Source organism: Osmerus eperlanus, chromosome 4 (genome assembly GCF_963692335.1).
Source record: "Osmerus eperlanus chromosome 4, fOsmEpe2.1, whole genome shotgun sequence".
NCBI classification, from domain to species: domain Eukaryota; kingdom Metazoa; phylum Chordata; class Actinopteri; order Osmeriformes; family Osmeridae; genus Osmerus; species Osmerus eperlanus.
The window spans coordinates 21,292,850-21,313,842 of NC_085021.1; the positions used below are offsets into that span (position 1 = coordinate 21,292,850).

A 20,993-nucleotide genomic window follows, 5' to 3' on the forward strand; every position below is an offset into this window, starting at 1 on the left:
CCCAACTCCCTCCAATTGTCATATTTTCAAGGTAACCTGCTCTATCGCCTCCTATGGCAGCTGTGTGGAAAGATGACTCAAGTCGATCAACGGATCAGATCCCCAACAGGCAGGGGCGGAGCTTCATCATGGGGCCCTCTGCTACCAAGTCATTTTAAAACCGTTAAAAAAAACGTAAAATATCTGATGAATGCATATGTTATAATGTGTCACTTGTTCAGCCAAGTAAGCCTATATGTCAAATAAGACACAAAGAAAAGCCACATTTGTTGACAAGTTTGTACTGACGAACAAAGAAAACAGTTTGCCAGTCAAATAAAATATTTTCAACACCACGGACAGCAACAGCTGATTGACAGCGATGGTGCTGAACAGGCCAAGTGCGCTCAATCAGTGCCACAGTATTTCTTACAATTTTGTTGTCTGCTTAACGATCCTCCAGAACAAATAAATCTAACAAAACTATACACATATCCCTTATTAAATCTTCATCCTCCTCCTTCATGGTGGAAAATTTGCCAACCACTTTGTCCTTGTCAATATGTATGTCCCGCTCCAGACACAGAAAGGTGAGATTTGACAGTCTGGCCTCATCCATGCACGAACGCAAGTAGGCTATGTCTTAATGAGACGTAGACGGCTGAAACTTCGTTCGGTACTGAATGTAGCGTTTTGTTGCCTGGCAATTGTTATTGTTGTGCTGGTTTACCATAGCCATGAGTTAAGTGACTGTTACGTAACGTTTGATAAAAAGAGATGGATTAACGGAATGTGGTAGCGCGAGATCAGAAGCCGTAGTTAGCTTCTTTCAGCTAATTATTTGCATTGTGTCACTCCGTTGCTTAGTGCAGCTCAATATGGCAGAAAACTTGTTTATATATTTACAAACTTATTAATATTTTGCAGAGATTCATAACATTATTTACGGTATATTCACATCCGACAGACCAAGATAGAATCAAATCAGACTTAAATAACCAAGTTCATTGCCAATTACAGCTGAGATATTTTCTTTCCATGTTCTACCCCCTACTAGAAAACCCCCTATTACAACATCCCCTACTAGAAAACCCAGTGTTCTAGTTATTTACAATCGGAAAATACAGCATCCTGTTGTGGAAAACCGTGGTTTGCGACTCCTAAACGAATGCATACTTCAGAGGCTCATCCATCATCAGGTTCTACCTGCTGGGAGATGAAAACCAGGTGTACAGCGGGGGCGGAGCCAGCGGGGGCGGAGCCAGACGTTATTAACATCCGGGGCTTCAACCAAGGACCTAGTCAAGGTTGGATGTGAGCTTAGATAGGAACTTACAAAGGTAATCCAAGGGCGCGAACACATTTTTTAGCATTAATTTGAGCGCAAAATAGTTTTTTGAGCGTTATGTAATATAAACATTACGTTGGACTCATTTTGTTATTTTTGCCAAATATTACAATCCATATTTTTACCTAAAGGATTCAAAGCTTTTGAGAAAACATTCGGGGGTCAAGCCCAAGAAGCCCCCCCCCCCACACACTCCACCTGGTCTACAGTAACCTCAATCTACATTTCTACATTTAGTCATTTAGCAGATGCTCTTATCCAGAGCGACTTACAGTAAGTACAGGGACATTCCCCCCGAGGCAAGTAGGGTGAAGTGCCTTGCCCAAGGACACAACGTCATTTGGCATGGCCGGGAATCGAACCAGCGACCTTCTGGTTACTAGCCCGATTCTCTAACCGCTCAGCCACCTGACTCCCCCAATCTCACATCACCATCACAACCTCCTTTAGTGAGATTTCTAAACCAGGTCCATGCTGGGAGCATTGCAATCATCAGTTATCATCTATGCGGCATCGCATCACGTTGCCTGGGGAAGGCAAGGGGGAGGAAGGGGGGAGAGGTGGAGGAAGGGGAGAGGGGGAGGAAGGGGGGAGAGGTGGAGGAAGGGGGAGAGGTGGAGGAAGGGGGAGAGGTGGAGGAAGGGGGAGAGGTGGAGGAAGGGGGGAGAGGTGGAGGACAGGGGGGGAAGGGGAGGAAGGGGGAGAGGTGGAGGAAGGGGGAGAGGTGGAGGAAGGGGGAGAGGTGGAGGAAGGGGGAGAGGTGGAGGAAGGGGGAGAGGTGGAGGACAGGGGGGGAAGGGGAGGAAGGGGGAGAGGTGGAGGAAGGGGGAGAGGTGGAGGAAGGGGGAGAGGTGGAGGACAGGGGGAGAGGTGGAGGAAGGGGGAGAGGTGGAGGAAGGGGCAGAGGTGGAGGAAGGGGGAGAGGTGGAGGAAGGGGGGAGAGGTGGAGGAAGGGGGAGAGGTGGAGGAAGGGGGAGAGGTGGAGGAAGGGGGGAGAGGTGGAGGAAGGGGGAGAGGTGGAGGAAGGGGGAGAGGTGGAGGAAGGGGGAGAGGTGGAGGAAGGGGGAGAGGTGGAGGAAGGGGGGAGAGGTGTAAGGAAGGGGGAGAGGTGGAGGAAGGGGAGAGGTGGAGGAAGGGGGAGAGGTGGAGGAAGGGGGAGAGGTGGAGGAAGGGGGAGAGGTGGAGGAAGGGGGGAGAGGTGGAGGAAGGGGGAGAGGTGGAGGAAGGGGGAGAGGTGGAGGAAGGGGGAGAGGTGGAGGACAGGGGGGGAAGGGGAGGGAGGTTGAGGTGGTGGAGGGAGAGGGGGAGGAGGTGCGAGGGGGAGAGCCTGCAGCGCGCCATACCGTGGTGAAGATGGATCTCCGGGCGGCATGGCGGCACCCAGGCTGCTGAGACAGCTAATACAATTAATCCCAGATCAAATAAGAAATCCAGGCCCCCCCATCGCCACGCCACATGCACAGGCAGGTGTGCTGTTGTGTCTCCTGTTCAGAGCTCCGTCTGCGCAAATTAAGAGGCTACCAAAGGAGGCCAGGAATAGCTGCAGAAGATCCCTGCTCTGCCTCGTACAGGAGGCGAGCTGTAGGCTCTGAGCAATGCAAACCACTCTGGAGCTCATCTTTTTGGTAGTCGATGCCAAATATTCTCGCTGCCAGAACAGTTGAGAATGTGTGTGTGTGTGAGAGAGTGTGTGTATGTATAGCATGTTGGTGTGGGAGGATGTGAAAGTGTTGGTACCTTGAGTCATCGAACATATCCCTGCCCTTTCAGTTTTATCATTCAACTGCTAAACCCCAACAGTGGAAAAGGGCTGTGTGGTTCACGGTCTAAACGAACCACTAAACTCCGACAGTGGAGGAGGGTTGCAGGGTTCACGGTCTAAACGAACCACTAAACTATGACAGCGGAGAAGGGCTGTCTACACAAAAGAGCTGCATCCCTCCGTGTGCCAGAGCATGCAAGGACAGTTCCTCTAATTCCCGCTCAGTTTCCCCAAGCCCCACCTCGACCAACGACTCCTCTAAAAACCACAACAGATGTCTTCTGAGAGAGACTCCCTTCTCCCCTTCTCCTCCTTTGCCGGCTCCACAAAACGTTTGCATTCTTACAACGGAAAAAGATCCAAGCCTTTAAACTCGCTACCACAACATGGTTACTGCTGCTACAGCACCAGCGCTGAGAAAGCAGGAACGCGGAATACGCTCATCAGCCAATGATGGATCACGCTAGCTGGAGGCCGCCTCCTCCACCTCCTAAGTCTCAATGCCAAGATCGTACGTCCAGGCCTAACAACCCCTCGACTGAGCCAGCTCCCCAGTAATGAGCGGATGGATCAGCCCATCGATCTGTGTGCCAAGGTCTAGCGATGGCCAATTACCTTATGTAAACACTCAGAAAGCACTTCCAGACCGAGCCAATTTGGAAATGTTCAGAGCAGCTCTATGCAATAAGGGGTGTTGAGGGAGATGTGAGAAAGTGCAGAGTATGCTGTGATAAATGCACATTTTCCACGGGAAGAACCATTTTAAGTGATGTTTAAACGTTTTGTGGAGTATCACATATTTATACGGGTATGTTTAATTGATAGCAAGAGGACCTCTCTGACGCGCATAGAGCAGCAATCAAAAACAAACACAATATTTAGAGATATTATAAGAACACAATATTACACAAATGGCGCCTAACTAAGTACACTACATCCTTACAAGGTAATCTCATAACTGTTATGATCCAAGCTCAAGTTGATTTCCCATTTGTCCAGGTCCAGGTGTTCACATTGGAATTCTGGGTTCCTGCTCCTCTGAACTATTTCATGGCAGTCTTCCCTAAATCCTGTGTCCTGTTGTTAATCTTAATTGGGTGAATCCTAATCCCATGTAATCTAACGTTCCAGCAGCTGTGTGACTGACCCACCTGTGGCTCTCTCTCAGGGCCTCCTTGCCCTTCCTCCAGGAGATCATCCCGTGAGGAGACATCTTTGGCCGGCACTCAATCAGCACGTCTCCCCCCTGCCTGGCCAGGGTCTGGGGCTTCAGCAGGTTCTGGGAGAAGTCTGGAGCTATGGCTAGGGAGGGAGGGAGGAAGAGAGAAAGAAGGGGGAGAGAGGGAGGGTGGGAGAGAGGGAGGGAGGGGAGAGAGAGGAGAGAGAGGGAGGGAGGAGGGAGGGAGGGAGGGAGGGAGAAAGAAGGGGGAGAGAGGGAGGGTGGGAGAGAGGGAGGGAGGGGAGAGAGAGGAGAGAGAGAGAGAGGAGGGAGGGAGGGAGGGAGGGAGGGAGATAGAGAAAGGGGCAGAGGGAGGGAGGGAGGGAGGGAGGGAGGAAGGGAAGGAAGGAGGGATGGAGAGATTGGGGAAGGGAGGAAAGAAGGGAAGGGGAGAGAAAGAGAGAGAGAGAGAAACTGTTTAATTTACTGTCAGAAAGATGGCACTGCAGAGACGAGAGTTCACGGAAATAGAAAAGTAGGACTAAAATTGAGTGTGAAAGTGAAAGAGAGAGAGTTGAAGAGGCACTGTATCACTGAATTAAAAAACATGTAGAACACAATGAGAGACAGTGAAAGAGAGAGAGAGAGAGAGGGGGAGAGAGAGAGAGAGAGAGAGAGAGAGAGAGAGAGAGAGAGAGAGAGAGAGAGAGAGAGAGAGAGAGAGAGAGAGAGAGAGAGAGAGAGAGAGAGAGAGAGAGAGAGAGAGAGAGAGAGAGAGAGAGAGAGAGATGAAGAGAGAGCTGCCGTGGATGCATCATCTTTAAAAAGACATTCATTTAAGGGGAAACTCAACGCTTAGCACTTTCCTAACGCCTCACAGTTTTCCTTGATAGGCTATAATACATCAAGCATTCAGCCATGGGGTTTCCAACAAGAAAGAGCCGTTGTACGGCGAGCAGGAGGCTTTGTAGACGTTGCTTTAGGCTTTAATTACTGACACCCTATCAGGCTGTTTTGTATGCATGGCGACTCATCAGAATGCTCTTCAAAGCCAGCGTAGGGCCGAACACTGGTGACAGCGATCCTACACGCTGTGCCTCACAAATGACTCCCTGCCACCTCGAGCCTTGAAGGAAGGAGGGAGAGTAAAACACATGCACAAAAAATGTCAGCCCTTCCTTTAATACCAACAAGACAACAGATATCGCCATTAAATCCCAAGGTCCCCCCACAGCTGGTGAGGAATGAAGAGCATGTTCCCACACAAAAAAACTATAACGATTCTCCCTGTCTGGATCACTCTCTGAGTAACAAGGCTTTTTGGTGTAACTATAAAGACATGGCAGTGTGAAATGAGATTCTCCCCGGATTATGACCAGGCTCCAGGCAATTCATAAACGGATCTGGTGAACTTCCTGAACATACGGCACAACTCAGGTGCTTTGGGGGAGTCTGAACTGATCAAAAATATCATTGTTTGTTTTAAGAGACACAAAACATGGCTGCAATTATAGAAAATCTACATCCCAGTGAGCAGATGTGATGAGCAGTCAGTGTGTGTCCTGTGTGTGTCCTGTGTGTGTCCTGTGTGTGTCCTGTGTGTGTCCTGTGTGTGTGCGGTGTGTGTCCTTTGTGTGTGTGCGGTGTGTGTGTCGTGTGTGTGTGCGGTGTGTGTGTCCGGGAATTGAACCAGCGACCTTCTGGTTACTAGCCCGATTCTCTAACCGCTCAGCCACCTGACTCCCAACGTCTTACCTATCACTCTGAGCTCAGTGTTGGTGAAGACCCTTCCATGCTTGTTCTCAGCCACACACTGGTACATGCCGATGTCTGCCAGCCTCAGGCTATTGATAGTCAGGATGCCGTTGTTCACCTGAACCCTGTCCTGAAACACACACATAAACACACACACATCAGGTCCAACAGATGTATTCAATACCATTTAAATTCCTGTTTTGACTAACCCTAACCTTAACCCAAAAACCTAACCTGAACTCTAAACCTTAGCCCCCCTTACCCATAAAACTATCCCAAACTCCTAACCCCAACCCTTAATGTAATTCTAACTCCAAGACACCAAAAACCCACTAGCCATAGTTAAGAGGGCCAAAAACATGTCCCCACAAATAAAATAAAAAAATAGTTTGCTGTCCTTGTGTGGATTTCTGGTGCCCACAAGGATGATTAAAAACCTAACTACTCACCACCCCAAAGACTTGATTAAAGCCAGGTTTGCAGTTTAAAGCCAAGATGGTTTTGAACAATTTAGGAACAAAATGTGATTCTTAACTACCCATTTGGAACATTAAAAAAATCCTATAATTGCTGTGTTCAACATTCAGCATTTAATATTTCAAATACACAAAGAGGCATCTTTCCATTATAGCGTTGTAAATTAAAAAGCTTCTAACATAGCTTCTAAAATAATACATCACATGACAGGAGGAGATGAACCTTCTAATAAACTGTCTCTAGATCCAGTGCAGCCTCATGAAAAAAGGAAACAGCCGATTCTGTGCTTTTTTATGGTTTTAATTAGTGCTATACCATACAGTACATGGACACTGCCTAAGTACTTTTCCATCAACACTAGGGTCTCCTCATGGAGGACTGATCTACAGTAATTCCTTCTCTCTATCCTCGGGAGTTTTGATAATTGAAACATTATTTTCCAGGGTTCTAATAAGCCCAGAGAGAATCGTTCTTCAACACCATCCCCACTCCCCACCTCCCCGCTCAGATTCTCATCAAATCATCATTTGAAAATGAACACTCTCCACGGTATTAATCAGAACAACACAATAACCACCACTACGCACAGATCTGGATCGTTCTGAGCGGGGTTTCACGCGGCGTGATTCGCTGTGAACACGACACACACTCACACACACTCACACACTCCCCCGGTTCTCTCCAACCCAAAGTGGATGCCGTTTCGTCCCTCCCTTCCATTCCCTTTGACCTTTTATGAGAATTGTCACTGCTTTCTACTCCCCTTTATAGTGGTGTCAGTTTAAGTCTGGGCAGCTCTCATTGTGCTTGCCCTTGATCTCCTCCATTGAGTGCAGGGCCAGCCCTTTTTTTTTTCATTTTTTTTTTTTTACTCATGGAGAGAGCAGTTCCAGAGGGGCCTTTGGCGCGTCCGTCTGTTGTCTGAACGCATTACTTCGCCGCCACTTGAAAGGACAAGGACTGTCCCTTACCATCAGCGGGTGACCCTGCTGAGCCGTTTCAAACAGACTTCTGACTGAGCCGGTCTTGACACAGCAGAGAGGCTGACCCAGCACTGGAGCTCCCGCCCGGAGGATGGACGGGCTCCACTTACGCACACAGCACTTAGGATGGCACAAAGCAACTCTCAGGACTTTTTGAGGAGAGAGTTTGTGTGTGTGTGTGTGTGTGTGTGAGTTGCGTGTATTGTGTGAGTTGCGTGTGTGAAAGAAAGAGAAAGGGAGTAGTGAGAGTGTGTGTGCGTATTTGAAGTGCACACAGCCGTGTGTGTGTGTACGTGCCTCTGCATCTGAGGTGTGTGTGTGTCTCTCCCGCAGGGTGTTTTTAAGTGACCCAACGCACGGCCCCAGAGCTAATGGAAAGCGGCCCTGTCAGAGACAGGGGGGTGAGACGCTGGGTCACTCAGCTCCCGGCGCCCATTTAGAGTGAAGTCAGAGGACCAGACACTGGGTCAGACTGTTGCTGCCGGCACAGGTGACAAATGGAGCCATACGTCAGCTTCTTGCGCATCGTTAATAAAGCGTCATTCTCCTCCTGATTTCAGTGTTGTTTCACTGTGGTGCCAGAGAAGGCCGTTCAGGCAGCTTCTGTTTTCACCCGGACGATTTAACGATCACACAGGCTGTTTCTAAGAACCATAGGAGGGCCCTCGGACGGAACGGTGCACCGCCCGCAGTGGAAACCTTTTTAACTGCGGAGGCATGGTGTGAAAACGGGGAGGGGGAAAAAACCGATGTGCTTCAGCTTTTTGTGAAGGGGGGTTTTCTTGATAGGAGTGGAAAATGAGTAAGTGAGAGTGGGTCCTTGTCTCACAGTGGTTGTATTTTGAAGTGACAGCTCTGCTCGACGCCATTTATTTGCCCTGATGTGATACTGGAACTAGGAGGAGAGAGACAAAGAGAGAGGGAGAGAGGAGAGAAGGGAGGGAATGAGAGATAGAGAAAGAGAGAGAGGAAGAGGTAGAGGGCAAGGGCAAGGGAGGGAATGACAGAGAGCGAAAAAGAATGAAAGAAGGAAAGAGGCAGAGAGAGAGAGGAGAGAGAGAGAGAGAGAGAGAGAGAGAGAGAGAGAGAGAGAGAGAGAGAGAGAGAGAGAGAGAGAGAGAGAGAGAGAGAGAGAGAGTAGAGGAGTGGATAGATCCTTTGTAATGAGGAATAACAAATGGCACCCTTCTCCTCACTCTCCTTCTCCTCTCTCACTACATCTCTGACCTTTGGGTTTTGGAAATTGATTAAATGTTGCCGCCACTGACGGTGGCATTTGGAAAATGGTAACACCCTCCCTTATTAATATGGCCAAGTGTACAGGAAGCCTGTTACCTTGCCCTACTCTTGACAGAGATTTAGAATACAAAGTTACTCAAAATATCCGTGCTGAACAAGGTGTAGGGACACCGGGTGTAGTGATGTTTCTGACAGGCTGGCATAATCTAGATGGAAGATATAGATTCAGATTTGAATCAACAAATCGAAAGAACAAACATTCCAGACAAACAAATGCCGTTGGTACTAAAGAAGCAATTTAAAACTCTAATAGCAAATTAGCTGATAACACGGATCTGGTGATTAACCTCTACTGCACTACAGAAGCTCACACTGAAACTGCCCTGTGCTTAAACGAAATGTTTTTCGTATGTTTAACACATCCGCTCGAACACGCTCGACGCTCAGACACCATCAACAGTCTTCGTTCGCCGAGGCCACAAACGCCTTAAAAGCCTCTCACCTCCAAAACACGCTCCCTCCAGCACAATAACAAACTAAGCGTGAATGTGCGATCCACTCAGTATGATAAGCTTGCTTTCCTTCCATGGGGGGAAAAGTGATCTAATGGTAGGAAGATAGGGGAGATTGAACACCAGATTACAGAGTTTGACGACTAGAGGAAAATTGCATCATTTTGGCACCTTTCACACAAACCCACATGGCAACAGGGATATTTGATGCCAATTTCAGTTCCTCCTGGGGTTGTGTTTTTACCCCTATTCTCTTTTTGCCAAATAAAAGCACCTGCTATGACTTTTGTATGTTCCCAACAAACAAACAACAGTTTCCAAAACATGGAGAGGCTACAAGTGACGTGATTTGGTTTGTTTGATTTCCACTTAATCAAAAAAATATGGTCAGAATTTTCAAAGTACACACGATTCTAGTTTGGTGATTCAAGAATAGCTCTTGTGCAGCTGGTTATGCCATAATGTTCTGCACGGCACCACTATACTCCAGGACAAAACTAATATAGGATAACCACAGCCAGTTAAATTGTTTAAAACATGTGCTCTTATCTATGGCAAAAGCCTTTTCAGCACATCCTGTAGCTATCCTGAAGCAGCCACACTCACAACCAGTTTCCCTTGACAACATCCTCATGTATAAATCTACATTTACATTTCAATTTACGAAGCAGCTCTATGAACGAGCGACCTCTGGAAAAGCCCTCCGGTCCTCCTACCTCCATGGGGTCCAGAGACTCTCCGTTCTTCAGCCAGCGGTAGGAGGACTTAGGCTTGGCGCTGGCCTTGCACTCCCAGACCAGGGTGTCGTCGATGGGCCTCTGGGCATCCTCGGGCTTCTCAATCAGGTGAGGCGGCGCTGTGGAGGGCAGAGCACAGTCAGCGGGAGGGGCGACAACACTGCAGAGCCCTGCGTCTCGCTAATGAAGGAAGACATCGCGCTGTGGGGTGGGTAGGAATTGCAACTGGGTCATAGTTAGTGTGGGAATCGATGGATCAACCATGCAGGCAATTAGTTTGTTAATGAAGCAACCAAGTGTGCCATTAATCAACCAAGTTCTCATTAACCCAAGGCTGACCTCACTGGGAAAAGAAATAACAGCAATACAAGGTTAAGAGGGGTGGCTTTAACAGGAAAGCTACTGTATTGTTCCTCTGTCATAACCATTTACTGGGCTGCAACGTTGCCTACAGGTTGGGTATTGGATGCTAGTTTGTTTGTTTTTCGAAACAGATTTTCAGACACGGAGGTCTTTGTTAGTGTTAAGCAATAACTAGTTAATAAAACCAGCGCAAACACGACAATTAGTAACTACTAATGTATACACCATAGATGTATTTCACTGATGCATTTCTTTAAAGCAGTTTTGTTTACGACTTGAGGAAATCCAGAATCTTTTCACAGTGTTGAAGTGGTGCAGTATTTATTCACGAGAGTGGTTTCTTTGTCACATAAATGACTGCAGTCTTATCTCTTGCAACAATAGCAGAGGATTCATAGTCTGAAGCCTCCTCATAAATACTGTAGGCTAGTCCAGGGTCGGGAAAAGCTCTGTGAAGCCTGAACGTGTGTTTGTATGCGAGCGCGTGTATGCCGTACACTTGTGGGCTTCTATACCTGTGTGTGTAATTGAGTGTGCATGTGTTTGCGCCGTCAAAACATTGTGGTAAACAAGGAAAAGGACCAAAACACATTAGAATGCTAAGTTTACTATGTACAGACTGTGCAATCAACAATACACCACTGTATGCAATTGATACAATCTCCTTACTTAGCTGACTTAAAGTGTGTTTAATGGGTGTTCTCAAAAGATAGTGTCCACTCATTAAAAGGTGATATAAATATAATTTTTGGGGGACAATTCTGTCTCATATTTATATAATATTCTCACAAACTCGGGGAACGTGGGGAAGGGGAACAAGGACAGTAAGAAGCTGGAAAGCAATAAGCCCAAAAGTCTTGAGGGCGTTTCATGTTGCTTATTTTCACTTTCTGTTTGTTATCTCCTGAAACAGGCTCGCCGAACGCATCGCCTGAAGAGTGTTTCACGACAAAGCCAAATTCTGCCTAATTCAATTAACATTAAGGCCCTGTAAGAAGTGTTATTTTCGCCTCTCTAAGGAATAGGGATCGAACCAACAACCTCTGTCTCTTTTCCTCTTCTGCACAGTAACCTACGACCTTATGATGAATGCTCCAGGAAGCTTTTAGACAATGCTAAATTGAAAATACATTACTTTACAAAAACAGATACCAAATGACAACCACCCAAGCTATTACAAATGGGACCACCAAGGATTAGATAATGAAAGGAAGACGGCAGAACTTCTTGGAGTCAATTTGATCCGGCGCAGGCCCATTCAAATGCATCTGACCACTACATGGTTTTATTTCATAAATTATGTGGAACTCGGAAGAGCTATTAAGTAGGAAATTGAAAGCACTACACCGCCCCATATGGAGCAGAAGCCAGCGGTGGGTCCTTACTGGGAGCACCAGATCCCTGTATTGATTCTCTTATTCTGCTATAGAGTTGATGGATGTCTCACAGACACCAGTCCATGGGAGCTCAAAATGAGATTACAGATTTTTATCACCTGGCGAGGAGCCAGTTTGTGTGGCTTTGAAAGAAGACAGCACTGAAAGTTAACAAGGACAAACAGCGCTTCCCATACAACTAAAGCTGAATAAAGCGGGCTTTGAGACCAATGTCAAGTGTTTGTGCCACAGCTGCGAGGGGAAGCTTCTTTCATCTGACTTGCAGGTACAGAGAATGCATATTATCATATCAAAGGTGCTTCCTACGGAATACCATTTAAAAAAAGATGGATTTCGATGATTTTAAAACGAAAAATCCCAGCAGGGGCTTGGTGGGCTATCATCAACGCATTAACAGTCAAATTAGGCTTTGAAATCCCATTAAAGCTTTGGTGGAGACCTTCCAAGCTTCCTCAGTAAATGGCCAATGACTGGAGTTGTTGGGAGACGGAATCCCTTTTCCCTGAAGTCAGGTATAAATCTGTGGGGGTCTACGCTTCTGGTTAGCCTCTGGCACAATAAAGAGGTTGTCAAGAATGAACTATTGATAATACTTTAATTTACAATGCCATTTCATTCTATGATGCAGGTATACTGTATATGGCCAGTGATAAAAGTTTACAACAAATGGGAATTCTGTCAGATATATGACTTTTTGACAAAAACGATTAGACAACAGTGCTATAAATTATCTAAATTGTATTTTGTTGTTTATAGTCCCTCGATAACAGGAATGTTCCAGTGCGACACAGTTTCATAGTATCCTGTTCAGATAAGACCCCAGCCTCGAATCCCCCCCAAAAACCACCAGCCTACCATAGAACGAGAGCTTTCCTTTGACGGTGTTCCTCCCTCTGGCATTTTCGGCCACACATTCATACAGTCCTGCATCTTCGGCCTGGAAGTACGGGATCTCCAGAACGCCGCTGGCCTTGTTCACATCCACCTTCCGGCCGAAAGGAACCTCGTCCACCCTCCTCCAGCTGATGGTAGGGACAGGGCTGGCAACACAGAGATAAAAGTCAACATCAGACACACAACTGAATGTATTTACTCCGCCTGTCTGTCAACAACTTTATAGACTCTTTACAGTTACCAGCTAACTTTAAAGTTTTTGGGGAAACTATAAGCTATAACTTTACAATTCTGTCTGGAAAATGATGCAAAGAAGCAAAAGTAGTCTTGCTAATTGTGTATGATAGCAGTAAAAATACTGCCTTTTTCATTTGACGAAAAATATATTTTGGATTCTATTAATCTAGCAGACGCTTTTCTCGAAGCGACGTACAAGTACAGATGCCCTGTCTGTCCCCGTGTACTTACTTTCCCAGAGCAAAACACTCAAGCTTCACCGTAGAGCTCTTCGCCACTGGCACGATCTCTGGAAACTGAACCTCAATCTTTGGCTCATATTCACCCATGATGCCTTGAACAGTGTAAACAAAGTGTTAATCCTTACAGACGAAACAAATGCACGCATTCAAAATCCAACATTTTTCATAGGATTACAGTTTGATGATGGTTTTATAAAAATCCTCATTTATTTAAAAAAAAGGTTGAATACAAAAGAGTAAGGAGCCCACCATCAACGCGGAGCACCAAGGGGGCGGGGGGTCCTTGAACGCTACTCTTGGTGACCGTGTTGGTCACCACGCAGGTGTAGTTGCCCACGTCCGAGGGCTCCACCTTGGCGATGTACAAGTTGCCCGTCTTCTGGGAGACGAAGCGCCGGGTGTCCTGAGTCACGAATGACGGGTACTCGTTGAAGATCCACGTGAACGTGAGCTCTGCGGAAGGAAGGAAAGTCACGTGAACGTGAGCTAGAAAAGTTGAATTTTTATTTCGGTTATGTTTCCAGAGCGCCAAGTGTGTTGTGGACCACGCTGTAACATATTGTGAGGTGCAGAGGAATGACAAATATGATCTACTACTGATCTGCCCCTGTCAGGAACACATCTGTGGGAAATATTAATCTATCGGTGAACAAGTTTAAGAAAGCTTTATTGCTTGCGGCCGGCCCACAAGGAGACAAAAACATCACACGCCATTGTGCTACAAAGTTTGTCTGCTAGCATGTTGCGCTAGCTAGCTATTTAAGCAGCCCCGCTCTTTACAGTCATTGGTTAAGACAAAGGCATGCAAATGTCCCATGGCTCTTCTTCATTGGCTCCTTGCATAGACCTGGCGCGTGTGTGTGCGTGCGTGTTTACGTGTGTGCGTGTTTACGACATCAACCCTGATTGAAACACAACAACAGGATCTCCGGTCCTGGGGTCGTAAACTCCTTCACATAGGTGTCAACAAATGGTCACCAGACTTTGCGTCTCCACCTATAGTCTTTGTCACAAAGTATCTCCTTAAAACAACCAAACCAACCGACTTCTTCTAAGTCCTCAGCCCCAAGATAAGGGTCCTGTATGTTTACCCAGAGTTCAGATTTGGGGGTAGGCCTCTCTTTGCACCCAAGGAATACTGAACACAGAATCATTCTTATACAGGATAAATGTGTTACATCTTCAATTTTTCCAACAACATCCCTCTGTGGTAGGCAGAGAGGAGACCAAACTGTAAATTATCTAACATTTTTGTTGTTATGACTCACCATATGTGAGGCTCACAAAAGCAGATCTTCTCTGGTTTAAGATGAAGCCTTCACGGTTGGACATAGCATTTATCATTTATAAGTACTACAGCTTAACGAAAATGGCAGAGATTCTCTGACACTGTGTGAACATGGAGAAGACTTTCCTTTTTTTTGTGCTATACCCAACCAGAACATTATAAAAAGGAATGATGGTGTTTTGACATATTGACACTGGGATAAATTGCTCTGGACCGAGTTGCATCCCTGTCCCAAAAGCAATCTTTGCTGTTGATCAAAACTTGGGTGTAAACGATGACTCTGCATTATTGTATTGGGAATAATTGAAAGATGAATTGAGCATTGCTCCGCACAAGCCCTGAGCCAGAGTTCTTCAGTACTAAGCTACAGCACCTGCCAATCAGCTAACCACAAAACAACGTGCATTAGTGCTGCTACTGAATGACTTCACAACCACATATATTATTTTACTTAACGAGTTGATGGCAATTACACTGTCCAATACGATGCTAGATTAAGTTAGTGCATAGTCATCCAAGCTCTAGGTACAAGCCTTTGTACGCATCACAGAGTTAAACAGATTTTAAAAGACTGGATGACAGGATATACAGTATGTAAATGACTTGGGCTGTTTTCACATCCCCAATGGGCATAGCCTTGCTTAGCATCTGTGTGTTGCAACATCTTTATTAGCATGATACATTCACTAAGAGAGACAGCTGTAAGATATTCCTCTGCCATTAATAAAACATTCCCCCTCATCCTGACAAAACGATGCATTTTTAATGGTTGTTTTTTTTACAATATTTTCCAAAGGTGCAGGGCAGTACAAAGTGGTACAGCAGGAACTGAAAGGTTACTAATTGGGCCGGTTAAAGTTTAATGATAGGAAAGAGGAAGTTGGAAGTAGATACATTATCTCTGCCAAGACACTTGAGAGCTTTGGTAGATGGACAACAGTGCAATAATGCCGTAATGAATGACAGAGAGGGACAGATATTCATTCGTGGTTCTGATTAATGGTTTATATGGAGGGCAAAATCCATTTTCTTTTGATGATTTATGGTGGACTGAATAAATTGAACATGACAGAAAACTGTATTGATATTATGTATTTCCCTTGAGTAAAACCATGTCATTTCAGCACTGAATTCAAAAGTGAAGTTAGCTTTTTGAAATAATACAATACAAACATACAAATATGAAAAAACCCTCAACATCACATACAAAAAGGGTCAGTAAATAACATAGGTTAGGTAATCTACTGGTAACAAAACTGCCTATTCATACTACACACCTACATCCTCTGTTCTGGGCTTGTGTGTGAGAGAGAAGAGATTTCTGCCTTCAGGAAGCCTGAAAGGTCTGCTTCCATTAGTGAAAGGAGGTCGAGTGCATTAGGTCTGACTCTGAACATGGAGCCACTCAGAAACTACAGAAGGACACAGAGCTGGTTGACAGACAAACAGGCAGACAGACAGAGAGACAGGCAGACAGACAGGCAGAGAGAGAGAGAGAGACATGAGAAACAGAGACAGACATGCAGCCAGACAGACAAGAGAAACAAACATATATAAAAAAACAGACAAAAAGAGTAAGGAGAGAGAGATACAGAGAGAGAGAGACTGGTTCCTAATCCGGGCTTTAGGAAAGCAGACAAGACTGACTTCTCTGGAATGGGCGGAGCTAGTTCAGGCATGGAACTCGGGCAGCGCGCGCCATATCACCCATCGCCGTGTTCTCAGCCCATAGGCTTAGCTTGATAGGAGGCGCTATAAAGTCGCACGCACACGCGTCCTCGATTACCCTTGTGTTCTGCGCTGCTGCCACCCACCACCATCCCCTTCTCCCCCATGTGGTCTGTCTGTTCTCCCCGTGGGGGATTTAACTTGTTGCTCCCTGCCTCATGTCATGCATGCTGCAGTGAAGGCAGGGAGCGCTTCCCCATGTACATCCATTCCGCCAATGTTAAACCATTTGTCATGTGTATGAATAAATGGTGAAATCAATCACGTGAGTGTCTTGACTGAACTGGCCTTTATCATTTTGGCCACAGCGTTAACAAAGTTCACGTCCTGCAGCATTCTTGAGCCTCTTCTCTCCAACGGCATCATTAACATGAAATAATGGCGTGTTGAATAATACATGAGTCAAGCTTTCAAAGGGTGACGAGGCACATTTGGATTCCCGACACTGTGGCGCTGATCACGCCGTCCATGCTGATCATGGTGCTGTCGTATGTACAGTTGCTTTCAGGGGCATAGGTTTGTTTTCAAATGTGGGTGGGACAGGTTTTTACAATAACTGAGGATGCCGCTGGAATATTTTTCTTAGTTTTTAGTAAAAAGTTTGGGGTGGACAGCTTTGCCGTTTTGGAACATTTTTCAAAAGGTTTCACGTATACTGAAACCTTTTAAAACCGCCCGTGATTGCATTGCATTCTTCTTACAAGTGCAATATTTGATTTCTCCATTCATGGGAATGAGACGTGAAGACGACATGAGTTCTTGGACTCCTTTCTCCTCTCTCTGTTCCAGACTGGGAAGTTGCTGAATCCTTACTACTACTTTTCTTTGCTTGCCCGTTCCCACTTCAAGAGAGAGAGGGAGGGGTGCGTGTCCTGGGTAATTAGGGAATAAATCACTCTGAAGTTACCTCCGTGCACTCCGCACCTCACTGACCAATCAGAGTGTCTCTGTCCTTGTTACCGGAAACCGACGGCAGCGGTTGCTGGTTCACGGACGAGTCTATTCTGTCTTTCTCAGTTGGGGTTGGGATGCGAGTCAAAGTTGGTGGAGCTAAGTACAGTATCTGGCGTTCTGGGTGTAGAGATGAAGAGATGTAATCAAACTCGCCAATGCAGTATTTTCAGTAATTTACTGTACATAATCCAACTCAGACTCTTAAATGACAGTTAAATGGTTTAGGGAGTGGGAGAGGTTCTTTCAAAATAAAGTTCTTTATTTATCACGTAACTATGGCTACGTGGATATGGAAGTCTGAAGTCCCAGGAATTTTGTGCAACAAACTTTAACACTGTCAAAGAAAGGATAATAATAATAATAATAATAATAATGGTAATAATAAACTTTATAACACCCTTTTCTTGACTCAAAGTGCCATAATCAAAATGTTGTAGATCAGAACCACAGGAAACACAGCAAGACTGGGTCCTACAAGGATACAGGAACATACAGGATGTTAATGATGATGTGTCTACTGGGGGATTTTTTCGGGTGAAAGTGTGTGAATAACGCTGAACAGGAACGGCATGCATTATTGTCATGGCAGCTGTGACAAGACGAGACTTTCTGCAGTGATGGTGGAAAATGGAAGATGATTCATCCTAAAGCACACATCAGCATTCTCAACATCTCCATCAATAGGCGTAATCTACTCTGACAGGAGGAAAAACCAAACAAGAAAATTGATCATTTCTGCTCCGCTTTCAGTCTCGAGGGGACTGTTACAATCCATCACAACATGAAAGGCTAAATGGGCAATTTGAATAAATGAAAGCTTTACTGTATTCTACAGCCATTCGTGGCCAAAACAACCTCCAGTTGCATCTGAAGAAGAAGCCTTCATGTGAAAAACACTTGTGAACAGAGAATCTCAAGGCCAGTTCAAAGCTTCGCCAAATTAAGCAGCCTTGCCAGATTGCACAGAATGTTTGACTCTGCCAAGGAACAGGTGAGCCGGTACAGTGAAACATCTCAGTGTTGGAAGGCACAAGGACGAAGACATCCTGTCATACCGGAAGTATATCAACAAGAATGATTACAATGATGTACATATCAAAGGATATCTGATAAACAAACACCTAAAAATACAGTACTGGGTTTACAATAATGTAATCTAAAATTCCTCTGTTCCAAGCATCCAAACAAAAACGTCTTTGAAGTGAGAAATTGTCAAATATGCAACGCAGTCACCACCGCAATGCAGTCGGCAGGCACGAACAAAGCGAGAACAACAAAAAGCCAAGGGAATCTCCTAGACGTTACAAAATCGAGTTTAAAAAGAAAGAAGTTTAAATTTTTTATTCAGGATTTGAAAGGATGTGCCATCCATCCTCACCCCTCACCATCGCGCTGCGAGCCAAGCTGCGCGTGAAGACAAAGAGTAAAAAGGCGCCCCGCTGTTTTGACCATCTGTCAATTCAAAGTTTGCAACGAGACATCTAATCTCACATGCAAGAACAAAAGCAGAATGGAAAGAGAACCACAAGTGGGAGGATAACAATACCGGTCTATGTTAATCCGATCCGTGCGATTACATGAGGTGAAACCTCAAAAAGTTTACAGCTGACACATTTGGAGGAGTGCAGAATGTTAAAAAGGCCATGGTTTCTGCTGTTGTATCCATTTACAAAGCGAAGCACAGACAGAACAGGAGATCTCCCTCTCTGTACCCCAGACGTCTATTATAGTAATGCGGTTCAGACACTTTAAACATGCTAATTAATGTGCACAGAATGCTATTCTTATTAACATGTTTTATTTAGCAAGTGGTGACCTTAATTGCTACAGTAGAAGTCATGTTAGAAATAGTTAACATCTACACAGATAGCATCTTTACCAGATGCTTTTGTCCAAAGCAAAGTACAGAGGGGGATTTGAACCTACGACTTCTGGACCTGAAGGCAAACCCTCTTCTACTGTACAGCTGATGACACATTGTATTAAGCTCTAACTGCTGTGACCATTATAAGGAGTGTGTCATGCACCACCGTATGATACAGTACCTGACTAGCATCTCAAAACAACTCCTTTTTAGCTTCCTGGCAAACACGATTGGTATGGTAATGAGGTTTCTAAGGTAATGCAGTTGTTTTTAAACAGTGACAGCCAATATATATCATAAATGTAATTTCAATGAAATCATAAAAAGTGTAAAATAACCAAAAAAAAAGCTATCACAACCAATGGAGGAAACTGAAATATGTTTTTTTCCGCAAGTCTTTGGAGAGATCCCAATGTTTGCCCACAACTCATTGTCATCATCAAGGGACTCTGTGCCCCTAAGTCTTAGACACAGTAATTTCCCACATGAAGAATAACCACATACTCCAACAACTTGGACATATAGCATACAGAAGTCAATTATTTGTTTAGAATTGTGCCATAAATCAGTTCACAAAACCAAACCTAACTAATTTCTAAGTAATTTATATAATATTGCACTAAAAGGTCGACATTACCTTTACTATACACTTATATCCTATCTAAAAGCACCACCAAGTGACATAAAAACTATTTTTCGCCACTTTCCAACTTAAGTGAAGTGTTCTGTGATTACAAGTCAAATTTGTTGTCATCAATTGAAGACGAACTACTTCCTAGGAAAACCTGAACCACTGCATGAAGCACATGATTAAAACATCAAACTTGTCAGCACATAATTGCGCCCCCCCACAGTTTAAAATATATATATAAGCACCCAGACTCACAATCTGGTGTCTGATTTGCATTTGATAAGGCACAGCAGAAACCCATTGAAATTAAGGTAAAAAATAAAATAAAAAAGGTTCGGAGATAATTATATTTACCCCGTTTGCTTGAATGACTGAAAGGCCATCTCGAGAAAGGAGTTCCATTAACGACGCCGCAAAGTCAGAGTTAGATAAAAACCATCCAGTCTGTGTGCCCAGGCCTTCACTTGACTCTGCAGAGAGTCAGATGGTTGAGCGGTGAGGGAATCGGGCTAGTAATCTGAAGGTTGCCAGTTCGATTCCCGACCGTGACAAATGACGTTGTGTCCTTGGGCAAGGCACTTCACCCTACTTGCCTCGGGGGGAATGTCCCTGTACTTACTGTAAGTCGCTCTGGATAAGAGCGTCTGCTAAATGACTAAATGTAAAATGTAATGTAAATGTAAATGCTTTGAGACCAGACTGACAGCTGAGGCTTCCCACAGAGAGACTTCTCCACTGACCGAAAGAATAAGAAAAGTATTTGAGCTTCTTGGTAAAAGATGATGTCTGACCAGTTTTGAAAATCTCTGTATCCATATTGATAGATAGATCTACTCTTATAAGAGCGAGAAAGATTATCAAAGTCAAAATATATACCTTTAAAAGTGTTTATAACCAGAAGACACATGTATAACTGGTAAGTTAATGTGCATAAAATATTGAGACCATAGTTGCTAAAATGCGTTTTGCATAAAAAATGTTACAGGGCAATCATTTGAGGATTTAAGAACATACAACATGACTGATTGCAATGACAAAGGGTAAAGGTCACACTTTGAATGTTGGTGGTCTTACCTCCAGAATACTGAGGGGGTCCACACAGCAAGACCACACCTTGACCTTCACGAACCCTCACAGGACTCCGTTTCTGGGTCTTGAAGTTCTCCAAGTCTGTTTTCAGAACACACACAGAGAAAAATTATGAAACTGAGACTGCACTTTCTTTTCATGTTGCAATTACAATATATAACCTTTGCCATTTTCCCACCCCAAAACATCGAATTACCAGCAGCTTCCACAGGTTTTGCCGTGCAGTTGTCACACATGGCGCATGAATTGTCTACAATGTAGTAATCACTGATATAAGTTGTGTCTTTTGACTCGAGTTTCCCAATTGTGAGGGAAGCAAACACCTGAATAATTACATTAAACCGAATAATTTAAT

General features: G+C 44.9%; 1 protein-coding gene across 1 annotated transcript in view; it reads right to left on the reverse strand.

Moving 5' to 3' along the window:
* cntn3a.1 (contactin 3a, tandem duplicate 1) overlaps window positions 1–20,993 on the reverse strand; it is a 48,338-nt gene that overhangs the window by 18,072 nt on the left and 9,273 nt on the right. Inside the window, exons 3-9 of the mRNA XM_062460231.1 lie at window positions 20,624–20,719; window positions 13,334–13,537; window positions 13,074–13,176; window positions 12,567–12,751; window positions 9,931–10,070; window positions 6,004–6,133; window positions 4,241–4,391 (exon numbers count right to left, since the gene is read on the reverse strand). Of these exons, the coding sequence (XP_062316215.1) occupies window positions 4,241–4,391; window positions 6,004–6,133; window positions 9,931–10,070; window positions 12,567–12,751; window positions 13,074–13,171 (704 nt within the window). The 5' untranslated portion in view covers window positions 13,172–13,176; window positions 13,334–13,537; window positions 20,624–20,719. The remainder of the gene's footprint in view (window positions 1–4,240; window positions 4,392–6,003; window positions 6,134–9,930; window positions 10,071–12,566; window positions 12,752–13,073; window positions 13,177–13,333; window positions 13,538–20,623; window positions 20,720–20,993) is intronic.